The 14287-nt window shown below is 44.1% G+C and overlaps 1 protein-coding gene across 5 annotated transcripts in view; it reads right to left on the reverse strand.

Moving 5' to 3' along the window:
• brinp2 (BMP/retinoic acid inducible neural specific 2) overlaps positions 1-14287 on the reverse strand; it is a 179298-nt gene that overhangs the window by 162733 nt on the left and 2278 nt on the right. For 2 of the 5 annotated variants that reach the window (XM_043700020.2, XM_087990897.1), the window contains exons 2-3: positions 12850-12965; positions 5088-5370 (exon numbers count right to left, since the gene is read on the reverse strand). In XM_043700020.2, coding sequence (XP_043555955.2) covers positions 5088-5320 — 233 coding nt within the window. In that variant the 5' untranslated portion in view covers positions 5321-5370; positions 12850-12965. Of the gene's footprint in view, positions 1-5087; positions 5371-12849; positions 13491-14287 lie in introns of those variants that run through there. The other 3 variants (XM_043700019.2, XM_087990896.1, XM_043700021.2) reach the window with 3 other exon arrangements.

The following is a 14287-nucleotide window of genomic DNA, read 5'->3' on the forward strand; positions in this document are numbered from 1 at the left end:
TGATAAGTAGCAGGTAACATTTGAACTACATAAGTCAGGCAATGACCATCTTGAACAAGAGAAATTTCTAAATCAACCACTGTCAATAATCTGGGGATTACCATTGATCAGGTAATGAACTGAACCATCCAAATCAAGATTGTAACTGCAAAAGTAGTCTGAGAATGACGATTTTGCAGTAAAAAACTCATCTGGTGTCTTAAAGCTTGTTTATCATCTGCAAGGCAGAAGTCAGGAGCGTGATGGAAATTTGCCCACTGCCGGACTGAGCATGACTCTGAGAAATCTTACACACTCCAGAAGCTTAAGACCATCTTCAAAGCAGGCTGCAAGATTGGCACCCCATATGACACATTTTACATTCACTCCCTCCACCACTGAAGTACAGTGGCAGCATTTTGTACCATCTACAAGATGCATTGCAATGACACACCAAGACTCTTAGACAGCATTTGCCACACCCACAGCTTCTACTGGATAGAAAGTCACGGAGAGCAGATAAATGGGAAGAACAACATCTTTAACTTCCCTCAAAGCCATAACCATCCTGACTTGGAACTATACCATCATTCCTTCACCATTACCGTGTCAAAATCCTCGAACTCGCTCACTAATAGCAATGTTGGTGTACCTACATCACATAGAATGTAGTGATTCAAAAGGCAGTGAAACCACCACCTTCGCAAGTACTTTTAAGATAGGAAATAATGCTGTCCTATTCAATGATGCCCATATCCTGTGAATGATTTGAGAAAAGCTATTTTCAAAATTAGCATCTACATAAAGAGGTTAAACACTGGATTCGCAAAAAAAAAAGCCCCTGGTACATTGTCGGAAACAATGTAAAGTGAATTAAATATTTCAAATGACACAGCATTGTCACTGATGTCCAAGGTGCTGATTGCAGCAATTAGTTGGCCAAGTTTGGTTTTGTCCATCGTGTACCATCAAATGGTACAGCAACTTGCATTTCTAAAGCAAAATATAAGTGTAAAATAAAGTTCTTCACAGAGGCATAACCAAAACAAAGAATTACAAATGCAGCTAGAGAACCACAGAATTATTTTTGGCTCATAAAATGGTACATATATGAAATTTATAGATTTATTCATTAATTCTTTTCAAATTGTGCTCGATCGATAGTTGATCAGGGCAATGTTTGAAACTTAAAAGTACATGTAGTTACACTGATTACCCAGCTCTACGAGACATAATGCCATTGGGATTGTGAAAATGTATCTTTGGAATTCAGTCAGTTAGATTTGAAGAATGCATTAAAATGATGAACTGATAACCTTAGGAATTTCAAACATATGTTAAAGATTTTAATCAAATTTGGACATGAGCTTTTTCTTCTGAGAAGTTTACTGAATAATCAGAAATAGCATGCCATGAATAAAATTTAAGCAATTCTACAGAAGTAAACCCTTGCCAACTCTTATAGGTGCGCCATCGAGAGCATTCTGTCTGGATGTATCACTACCTGGTATGACAACTGTACCATTCAAAATCAGAGACAATTACAAGAGAGTGGTGAATTCGGCCCAGACAATCACAAAGGCCAACCTCCCATCTGTAGAATCCATCTACCAGGCCCACTGTCAAGGAAAGGATGCCAGCATTCTCAAAGATCCATCCCACCTTGGCAATGTTTTTCTCCAATCTCTACCAACGGGGAAAAGTTACAGGAGCGTGAACCCACACAGCAGCCAGTTTCATAACAGTTTCTACCTTACTGTTGTTAGAATACTGAGTGGACTCATAAACTCTTAACGTTCGCCTGTACCTGTGCTTTTGGTTTTTGCTGCTGTTTACCTATTATTTACTATCTATGCAACTTAACTATGTGATCTGCCTGTATTGCTCGCAAGACAAAGCTTATCACTGTGCCTCCATACACATGACAATAAATTCAATTCAATTCAATGCAATTAAATGCTAGATTTTGTTTCTGTTCTCATGGAATATCATCAATACCCCACATAATAAGGTCAGGAGCAGTCACCATCTCTTCATTACAGACACCAAAACCAGACCTTTGTAAACTCCACATCAAATGGTAATTCATTATAACAAATGTTCAAATCCAAATGAAGTATTTACAGAGAATAATGGATGCCAGTGATTGATGAAGTGAAGCAGGAACTGCATCTTGAACAGCTCGGATGAGTTCATGAGAACAATATTTAAACTTCTACATGTAGCAAAATAAAGTAGTACAGATGCTGGAAATGTGAAATTAAGATAAAGAATGCAAGAAATACTTTGCACCTCTGGCAGCATCTGTGGAGAGAAATGGTTCAGGTCTGTAGCTCCTTCCAACAAAAGGTCATCAATCTGAAATGTTAAATTTGTTTCTCTCTCCACAAATGCTGCCAGACCAACTGAGTATTTCCAGCACATTTTATTTTAACTGCTATTCATTTCATCCCTCAATCCAAAGATGTGCTGGTCAGCTGAATTGGTCAAGCTAAATTGCCCATAGCATTAGGTGCATTAGTCAGCGGTAAATATAGGGTAGGGGAATAGATCTGGGTGGGTTACTCTTCAGAGGGTCGGTGTGGACTTGTTGGGCCATGAGGCCTGTTTCCATACTGTAAGGAATTGAATCTAATCTAATCTCAATTAGTGACTATGCTTTCAGTTTGTGAGAATTAGGGCCACACACTCTACAAATTCCTTTTCATCTCCCTGTTCTCTGCTAAGTCCTCCCTCCAGACCCAGTCTTTTGACTAAGCATTTAGTTAACCTTCTTAATGCCCCTTCCTTTGTTTATGTATCTAATCATTTCCATTCACCTCCGCGAAGCTCCACAGGACTGTTTTCCTTCCCTGCAGTAAAAGGCACTTTTTGAAAGTAAGCCATTGCTGTTAAATTGCTCACAGATAGTTTGGGATCCAGAGCACGTCATAAATCCCCAATTCATGTCCTTGAGATAGGGCAAGTTATCAAAGCCAGAAGAACCAGCAGGAAGTAACACTTTGAATTGTGGCAGTCGAAGTAAAATCCCGCAAGTATGATAAATAAATTCAATCTGCAAAACTTTTGATCAATGGACAAATAAAATCAAGTAACTGGATATCTAAAATTAAAATTGTTGACTGGTATCTAATTGATGTGCACATATAACCTATGAATGTTAGAATGATAATGGACACTTGAGGCCTAATTAAGTTATAGACTTGGATCTAATCGTGTTATTTTGATTGAACATTAGGCCAGAAATTGTTAAGTGCTGCAGAATTAGAGTTATTTTTTTCTGTCTTATCTGCAACCTTTATTCACATCCAGTGAGACTGCTTGACTGCTGAAAATGTCTGCCCTATAATCTCGATGAAAATAGGAATATGAAATATGATACTTGAAAACTATAATAAGGAGTAAGATAATTCAGCCATTTCATGCCAGTATGTTCTGACCAAGAGTCAGAATGTTAGAAACCCCCAATTGCCAACCTCCAAGATTCTTTAACCATTAAGTGACTAGCAATTCGCAGCAGGAATGACAACATTTAGATCACAGCTATAAGCAGGACTGATCAAATCAAATAAAGTTTTGCTTTAAGATGAATGGTTTAATGCACCTGTCATTATAAATGTTATCAGATTATCAGAAAATTATATCTCTGAACATGCAGTGATGCCATGAAAGAACTATTAGTACACATATTAATCACCAATAATCATAATGTTTAACATCTATTAACTCTGAAACATTTAACTAGCAAAGTAATTATGTCTATAGAATAAAAAAAGTAACTTAATTAGGACATTCTTATTTGGTTTCTTTTGAGAAACTGCAAAGACTATTTGGTTTTATGGTGCTTGCATTTGTTAGTATCCTATGTGTCATGACTGGAACATTACAGAACAATACATTAAGTAAGTCACTGCCAGCAACAACATAAGAGATTGACTCGTTCCTAGGTCTCCAGGATATTCGAGTTTGAGGTAGAATTCAATCTAATGGGAGGGACTGGATAATTTGTGTATGGAGTCGAACATGTGCCTGGAGCAGGATGCCACCTGGAATGTATAAGACAGGTATTCAGATGCTGTAAGTTTAAAATAATGTATACCTGGCATAGAGCTGCAGGCTGAAATTCAATTCACAGGTGGGCATTACACATGTTGCAGTCAGGGGCTGGCATCAATTCAACAAACCGGAAGACAGAAGCTCAATTTAAAACAAAATCCAGGCTTTCAATTATGGTCTCAAATCAGGTTTATCACCATTCTACATTTTGTGAATTCTACCAGCATCCTTAAGCTGTTTTGGGTTTGCTTTCTTGTGTCATTAGATGCTATCAGCACTTTTTGAAACCAATCATGTATTTGTATTTTAAAAACGTACGTTTGCTTGAAGAACGTTTCGGTTATTGTTGCAGATTTATTGCGATAATCTACAATTAAGGACTGATATGTGATAGGTCCAGTGAAGTTGTGTGAACATATAATGTGCAGTTGTCAATTATAATTTTCAACTGCAATGATTGTTCGTGGTTCACTCTTGCCTTATCTACTACAGATAACGACCATCCGAGGAACACTTTCTGTCACTACACGTCTGTAACATAAACGAAGATGTCTTTTTTTTTAACCCCTTTTCTTGAGTCTGCACAGTTGGCAACAATACATACTGTATAACGTGCGTCTGTGATTAATCAACGGGCCTTTGGCGGCGTAGGGGCTGCAGATCCCAATCCCCTCATCAGGGGGAGATGTGAGCACACGGACTGTAGTGTTGGACCTAATAAACACGACTCTTCACAAACCGATTCTTAAAGGGAACACGCAGTGTAAGTAGCCAGCATCATTGGTGGTTTCACTAGGGATGGATGGCTGTTTCAAACGATTTTACTGGCGTCGTGGGCCGGTGTTAAAGGCACACTTTAAGCAAAACAAGAGCAATAAGAAAAGACGGGAGAGTGATTCCAAAAATAAACCAACTCGAAACAGATTCAGAAGCTCTAGCTAGTATCCTGAACGCTGTTTTCATCTCCATGCTGCCTGACTTGGTAAGCACTTGCTTTCCTCCCCCCTCCCCAAAGCTCTGGCGCAGTTTGTCCGCCCCGGGGCCACTCTTACCTGTAGATTTTGTATCTGGTAGTAAATCCCTGGCGGTATCTGTCTAGGAAATTGGAATAGTCCCGTGCCCGGTGGAAAGGCCCCTTGTCTGAGAGTAGCCAGTCGAGAGGGCTGGTGGCATGTTGGTGTTGGTGATGACAGGAGAGTACTAGAAGTGCCCAGCAGTGGAGGGTTAAAGCCAGCCTGTCCCATAGGAACAGCAAGGAGACGAGATCAACAAGCCGCCAGTTCATCCTTCCATCTGGGACTCTTCCTCTTCATTCTCCATTCACTCTCTCAAGACCTGTTCCAGTTTAAAAAGAAAGACCATTAAGAACGAGGACATCCTCTTTTCTTTAATCATAAATCTCCCCCAGCAGGGGAGGAGAAGAGCTGAAACATGGCCAGAGATTGCTGGCGAAACTCAGCAGATCTGGCCGTGTCTACGAGGAGAGAAGACAGAGTGAGTGTTTCCAGTCAGTAGAACCGGGGAGGAGCTTGATCTTCGGGATTGGCATAGCGCGAGAGGGGGAAAAAAAAAATAGAAACTTTGTGCTTTCTGCATGGTGCAGAATGGATTTGTCAGGTACGGTGAGCAGGAGTGAGGTGATTACAACGTGCCCCATGACCTCCCAGAGTCAGGCAGGTCAATGCACACGCTCAGAGAGATATAATCACAAAACAAATCATCAGGATATATTCAATACAAAACATATACAAGCACACAGCCAGAGTATACTCCACACAGAACACAATCAGATACAGACCCCGAATATACTCAACATAAAGCTCCATCAGGCACATACTCACAATATACTCAACACAGACACAGCCAACACATACCCACAATACACTCCACACAAACAGACAACACATACCCACAATATACTCAACACAGACACAGCCAACACATATCCACAATACACCCCACACAAACAGACAACGCATACCCACAATATATCCCACACAGACACTGTCAACAAACACCCATAATATACTCCACACACACACAACCAACACATACCCACAATATACTGCAACAGACACAGCCAAACACACACCCATAATATACCCCACACAGACACAGCCAAAACACACTTACACCATACCCCACACAGACACAGCCAACAGACACCTACAATATACTCCACACAGGCACAACCAACACCCACCCACAATATACTGCAAACAGACACAAACAACATCCACCCACAATATATCCTACACAGACACAGCCAAACACACATCCACGATATACATCACACAGACGCAACCAACACACATCCACGATATACTGCACACAGACACAACCAACACATCCATGATATACTGCACACAGACACAGCCAACATACATCCACAATATACTCCACACTGACACAGCCAACACACACACACAATTTAGTCCACACAGACACAACCATCATACACCCACAGCATACTCCACACAGACACAGCCAATACACAGCCACCATATATTTCACACAGACACAACCAACACTGATCCACAATAACCCCACACAGACACAGCAAAACGCACACCCACAATATACTGCACACAGACACAGCCAGCACGCACTCACAATTTACCCCACACAGACACAGCCAAACGCACACCCACAATATACTCACATAGACACAGCCAACACACACTCACAATATACTCCGCAAAGACACAGCCAAACACACACTCACAATATATGGCACACAATCACAGCCAACACACATCCACAATATACCCCACACAGACACAGCCAACACACACCCACAATATACTCCACACAGACACAGCCAAACACACACTCACAATATACTCACATAGACACAGCCAACACACACCTACCTTATACTGCATACAGACACAGCCAACACAGACCCACAATTTACCCCAGACACAGCCAACACACACCCACAATATATCCTACACAGACACACCAACACACACACAATACACCCAACACAGACAGCCAGCACACACCCAAAATATACCTCACATAGACACAGCCAACACACACCCACAATATACTGCGCATGCACAATATACCCCACACAGACACAGGCAACACCCACCCACAATATACCCCACACAGACACAGCCAACACATACCCACAATATATCCTACACACACACAATATACTCACACAGACACAGCCAACACACACTCACAATATACCCCACATAGACACAGCCAAACACACCCACAATATACTGCACACTGACACAGCCAAATACACACCCACAATATACTGCACACTGACACAACCAACACACGCCCACAATATATCCCACACAGACACAGCCAAATACACACCCACAATATACTGCACACTGACACAGCCAAATACACACCCACAATATACTCACACAGACACAGCCAACACACACTCAGAATATACTCCACACACACACAGCCAAACACATACTCACAATATATGGCACACAATCACAGCCAACACACATCCACAATATACTCCACACAGACACAGCCAACACACACTCACAATGCATGGCACACAATCACAGCCAACACACATGCACAATATACCCCACACAGACACAGCCAACACACACTCATAATAGACCCCACATAGACACAGCCAACACACACCCACAATATACTGTGCACAGACACAGGCAACACCCACCCACAATATACCCACACAGACACAGCCAACATACACCCATAACATATCCTACACAGACATACCAACACACACACACACAATACACTCCACACAGACAGACAACACATGCCCACAATACACGCCACACAGACACAGCCAACACACACTCACAATATACTGCATACAGACACAGCCAGCACACACCCACAATATACCCCACACCGACACAGCCAACACACACCCACAATATACCCCACACAGACACAGCCAACACACGCCCACAATACACCCCACACAGCCACAGCCAACACACACCCACAATATATCCTACACAGACACATCAACACTGACCCACTGTATACCATACACAGACACAGCCAAACACACACCGACAATATATCCAACACAGACCCAGCCAAACACATATCCACAATATACCCTACACAGACACAGCCAACACCCACCCACAATATACTCACACAGACATAGCCAACACACACTCATAATTTACCCCACATAGACACAGCCAACACACACCTACATTATACCCCACACAGACACAGCCAACACACACCCACAATATACTCACACCGACACAGCCAACATACACTCACAATAGACCCCACACAATCACAGCCAACACACACACACAATATACTCACACAGACATAGCCAACACACACTCACAATATACCCCACATAGACACAGCCAACACACAGCCACAATATTTGCTACACTGACACAGCCAACACACAGTCACAATATACTGCGCACAGACACAGGCAACACACACCCACAATATACCCCACACAGACACAGCCAACACCACCCACAATATACCCTACACAGACATACCAACACACACACAATATATCCTACACAGACAGACAACACACGCCCACAATATACCCCACACAGGCACAGCCAACACACACCACAATATATCCTACACAGACATACCAACACACACACAATATATCCTACACATACAGACAACACACGCCCACAATATACCCCACACAGGCACAGCCAACACACACCACAATATATCCTACACAGACACATCAACATCGACCCACTATATAGCATACACAGACACAGCCAAACACACACCTACAATATACTGCACACAGACTCAGCCAAACACATACACACAATATACCCTACACAGACACAGCCAACACACACCCACAATATACTCACACAGACACAGCCAACACACACCCACAAAATACCCCACATAGACACAGCCAACACACACCTACAATATACTCACACAGACACAGCCAACACACACCCACAAAATACCCCACATAGACACAGCCAACACACACCTACAATATACTCACACAGACAGAGCCAACACACACCCACAAAATACCCCACATAGACACAGCCAACACACACCCACAATATACTCACACAGACACAGCCAACACACACCCATAAAATACCCCACGTAGACACAGCCAACACACACCTACAATATACTCACACAGACACAGCCAACACACACCCACAAAATACCCCACATAGACACAGCCAACACACACCCACAATATACTCACACAGACACAGCCAACACACACCCACAAAATACCCCACATAGACACAACCAACACACACCTACAATATACCCCACACAGACACAGCCAACACACACCCACAATATATGCTATACTGACACAGCCAACACACACCTACAATATACTCACACAGACAGAGCCAACACACACACACAATATACTTACACAGACAAAGCCAACACACACCCACAATATACCCTACACAGACATAGCGAACACATACCCACAATATACTGCAAACAGACACAGCCAACACACACTCACAATTTACCCCACATAGACACAGCCAACACACACCTACAATATACCCCACACAGACACAGCCAACACACACCCACAATATATGCTACACTGACACAGCCAACGCACACCCACAATATACTCACACAGACATAGCCAACACACACCCACAATATACTTACACAGACAAAGCCAACACACACCCACAATATACCCTACACAGACATAGCGAACACATACCCACAATATACTGCAAACAGACACAGCCAACACAAACCTACAATATACCCCACACAGACACAGCCAACACATACCCACAATATACTCACACAGACACAGCCAACACACACTCACAATATACCGCACACAGACACAGCCAACACACACCCACAATATGCCCTACACTGACACAGCCAACACCCACCCACAATATACCCTACACAGACACAGCCAACACATACCCACAATATATCCTACACTGACACAGCCAACACACACTCACAATTTACCCCACACAGACAGAGCCAACACACGCCCACAATATATCCTACACTGACACAGCCAACACACACTCACAATTTACCCCACACAGACACAGCCAACACACACCCACAATATATCCTACACTGACACAGCCAACACACACTCACAATATATCCCACACAGACACAGCCAACACACACCCACAATATACCTTACACTGACACAGCCAACACACACCCACAATATACCCTACACTGACACAGCCAACACACACCCACAATATACCCTACACAGACACAACAAACACACACCCACAATATACCCTACACAGACACAACCAACACATACCCACAATATACTAATACAGACAAATCCAACACTCACTCACAATATTCACCACATAGACACAGCCAACACACACCTACAATATACTGCACACAGACACAGCCAACACACACTCACAATTTACCTCACATAGACACAGCCAACACACATCTACAATAAACCCCACAGAGACACAGCCAACACACACCCACAATATACTCACACAGACACAGCCAACACACACCCACAATATACTCCACACAGACACAGCCAACACACACCCACAATATACTCCACACAGACACAGCCAACACACACTCACAATATATCCCACACAGACACAGCCAACACACACCCACAATATACCCTACACAGACATAGCCAACTCATACCCACAATATACCCCAGACAGACACAACCAACACACACCCACAATATATCCTATACTGACACACCAACACACACACAATATACTCACACAGACACAGCCAACACCCACCCACAATATATGCGACACAGACACATCAACACCAACCCACTATATACCATACACAGACACAGCCAAACACACACCTACAATATACCCAACACATACACAGCCAAACACACACCCACAATATGCCAAACACAGACACAGCCAAACACACACCAACAATTTACTGCACACAGACACAGCTAATGGACACCCACAATATATTCCACACAGACACAACAAACACACACCCACAATATACCCCACACAGACACAGCCAACACACACCCACAATATATTCCACACAGACACAACCAACATGTACCCACAATATGCTTCACATAGACATAGCCAAAGTCATCTCCAGAATTTATTCAATATAAAACACAGCTGAAAACACACCCTGAATATACACAGCACAGAACACAGCCAAACATATACTGATAATGGACTCCACATAAATACAGTCGAACACAAACCCAAGATATGTTAATCACAAAACACCGTAAGGCACATGCAGTCTAAACTCTACAAAACAGCCAAACACACACACACACAACCTACTCAACATAAACAGTCAAACACACACCCAGAATACAGTTGACATAAAGCACAGTAACACACCTAGAATATATTCCACACAGACACAGCCAAAAACACATTCAGAAAACAGTTAACATAAAATAGTCAAACAGAGATCCAGAATATATTCAAATAACTTATAACCAGATGTACACACAGAAACAAGGGTATATTCAAATATGAATTACAGCCAGAAAGACTACTGTATATGAACACAAATACACATCCAGAGAAACAAAGGTCTTCTCAAACGCAGTATACTGACACAGAGACAGCCAGGTGTACATACACACATGAAGGAACAGCAAGTTAAATAAGGAAAGTCACTAGGTTTTGTTGTAGATGTAGATAAATATTCAAGCAGGTGGACAAACAGCTTTAAACACACATGCATACCTCAACAAGCCACACACACATACAGACAAATACGCAGTCAGGCGCTTACATTAAAAAAAAGCTGCACACACAGGTAGACACCAGCACTTTGACAGCCAAGACTGGTAGATGCGGAATCTCAGGGAATAAAAAGCATTCCTCCGCCCAAACACTGATAGACAATTCATTTGTACACAGCAAGCACATCTCATTGACATGACCACATTAAACTGACAAAGAGGAATAAATGGAAAGACGGTTTCAGAGGCTCACACCTAGACACGCACACAGCATGTACACACAGGTAGGGAGATACACTCGCAGACACAAGTCATTTGATGCTGCAGTGATAGGTCTGAAGCACAAACACACAAGAATTAATAAGGAAAATCATGCCTGAACACCGTGATAATAAATGTGTTTGCTGTGCTGATGACTGCATTGGAACAACCTACGTTTAATTAGACAGAATTTTAGCAAAAAGCGTCTTTGTCTTTGACCTTAAGCGCGCTCAGAGGTATTCCTAGCTGCTTCCTCAGAAGGAGACGGTGGAATTTTTTTTTTGAAAAAAAAAAGCTTTAACTTCTTCCCCCCCACCTTCCCATTCGCCTGCACGTCGGGTGCAGACTGTCATCAAGGAATCTGCACTGAGCCGAACGCGGTTTTTGGAGAGTTAATCGGCCGCCCCTCCGCTCTGACTGTGGAGAGCTGAGATGCCAGATTCGTCCCAAGGCATTGCAATCCCTCCCTGAGCTGAAAGAACCAGCGGCAAAACTGAACTTGGCAGCTTCCCTCGGGCCGTTGAAAGCGAGGAGCTGAGAATTGGGAAGGTGGGGTAGAGGTGTGTGTGTGTGTGAGAGAGAGAGTGTGTGTGTGTGAGAGAGAGAGAGAGAGTGTGTGTGTGTGTGAGAGGGAGAGAGAGTGTGTGTGTGTGTGTGAGAGAGAGAGAGAGAGAGTGTGTGTGTGTGTGTGTAGGCTGGGGGAAGAAAGCAGAAGGGTTGCAAGTTGCCGAGCACCCCTTCCCGGTTTCGCGGTTCCCCAGTCCAGCCGTGTCCAGACAGCACTGGCCCCGTTTCCCGAACCCAACAACACTGACCTTTCTGACAGAATCTCTGGAAGGCAGGTGAACCCATGGCGCTCCGGTCTGGTCTCCCGACTGTACAAAGTGAACCTCTCAACAGCCGGCTGCGTGAGCAAGTCATCTTACAGAGCCTTCTTGGGGCAGGACATACATCCAGAGAGAGCGAGAGAGACACACAGAGAGAGAGAGAAGGCAGATGTGGATGGGCTGGGATAGGGGTGGATAGAGACAAGTAACGTTCCCCCGAGCACTTGATTCCTTTCCCCCCACTCTTGCTTCGAGACGGCCACTGGGGCAAAGCCACAGCTAATGTCCTTCACTTCCCTGGGGAGGGGGTGTATCCTCGGGGCGGACAGGCGCCGGGTTTGTCCCCCATCCAAATGTGAATCCGGAGTGCTGTGGCTTGCACGGACTCCTTTGGAGACGGCTAACAGATTCCCAGCCCCAAAATAAAAGATTCCAGAAAGGACGTCCATCCGTTCTCTCCCACCCACTGGTCACATGCTTAATCTGCCTGGGTCGCCCCCTTTTCGTGTGTGTGTGTGTGTGTGTGCCCACGTCGCTCGGTTTGCTCAGAAAATAATAAAAAAAAAACAAAATCCCTCCTGGATTCCCGGAGCTCCTTGTCAACAGTCTCCAAATCCTGGTTTCGTGAGATCAGAACGCGGAGAGACTAAATGCAGATAGAGCTCCGAACTCTGCATTTATAAACCCAAGGGGAGGGGAGGGGGGGTATTAGGGAGGGTGGTGTTGGGGAGGAGGAGGGGGGAGGTGGGGAGGGAGCCTCACTTAGAAACCAGCCCTTCTTGCACACCGCCTATCGGATCTCACAGTCTCCCGTCCAATGATTTCCTCATAGACACCACTGTCTCATACCAACCGACCTTACAAATAGTTAATGGGTTCTGTAACCAAACAGCTCCCTCCTTTGCGTTTGACAGAAACAAGCAAACAGGCAGAAAATAAACAAAAAAAAAAATACGCGATTTCGTGTAATCAAAGGAAATTAACGCCAGTTAACAGACAAGAATTGAATCCAAATTGGAACATGAGTTGTTTTTAGTCTGGACTTGTGACCAGCACAGAGAAGTTATGGAGATGATCAGAGGGTAGTTCAATCTGTCCTTATCGCCCCTTCAAACCGTCTCCTGACCCCGGGGCTGTGTCCACCCCTGTCCACCCTACCACCCCTCGCCCCTCCTGCAACCCTCCCTCACATCCCCTGCCCACCCTCGCTCGTCACCGCCGACTCCCTTCTTTCCGCGGGCACTTTATTTCAGCACAAGCTGTGGCGGACAGCTCATCTCAGCTTTCCGCTTCAGAGGGGAGAGACTGTTGGCACGCTGGCGAGCGGATCCGCGGGAGAGCCACCCCCTTCCCCCCACTCCCCCCACCCCCTCCACACACCCCGGCCGCTCAACTCCTGTGATCTCAGGGCTAAAATACTGGCTCT

Source organism: Chiloscyllium plagiosum, unplaced genomic scaffold, assembly GCF_037043375.1.
Source record: "Chiloscyllium plagiosum isolate Xiang-an unplaced genomic scaffold, Cpla_swu_hap1 HiC_scaffold_9, whole genome shotgun sequence".
Taxonomy (NCBI): domain Eukaryota; kingdom Metazoa; phylum Chordata; class Chondrichthyes; order Orectolobiformes; family Hemiscylliidae; genus Chiloscyllium; species Chiloscyllium plagiosum.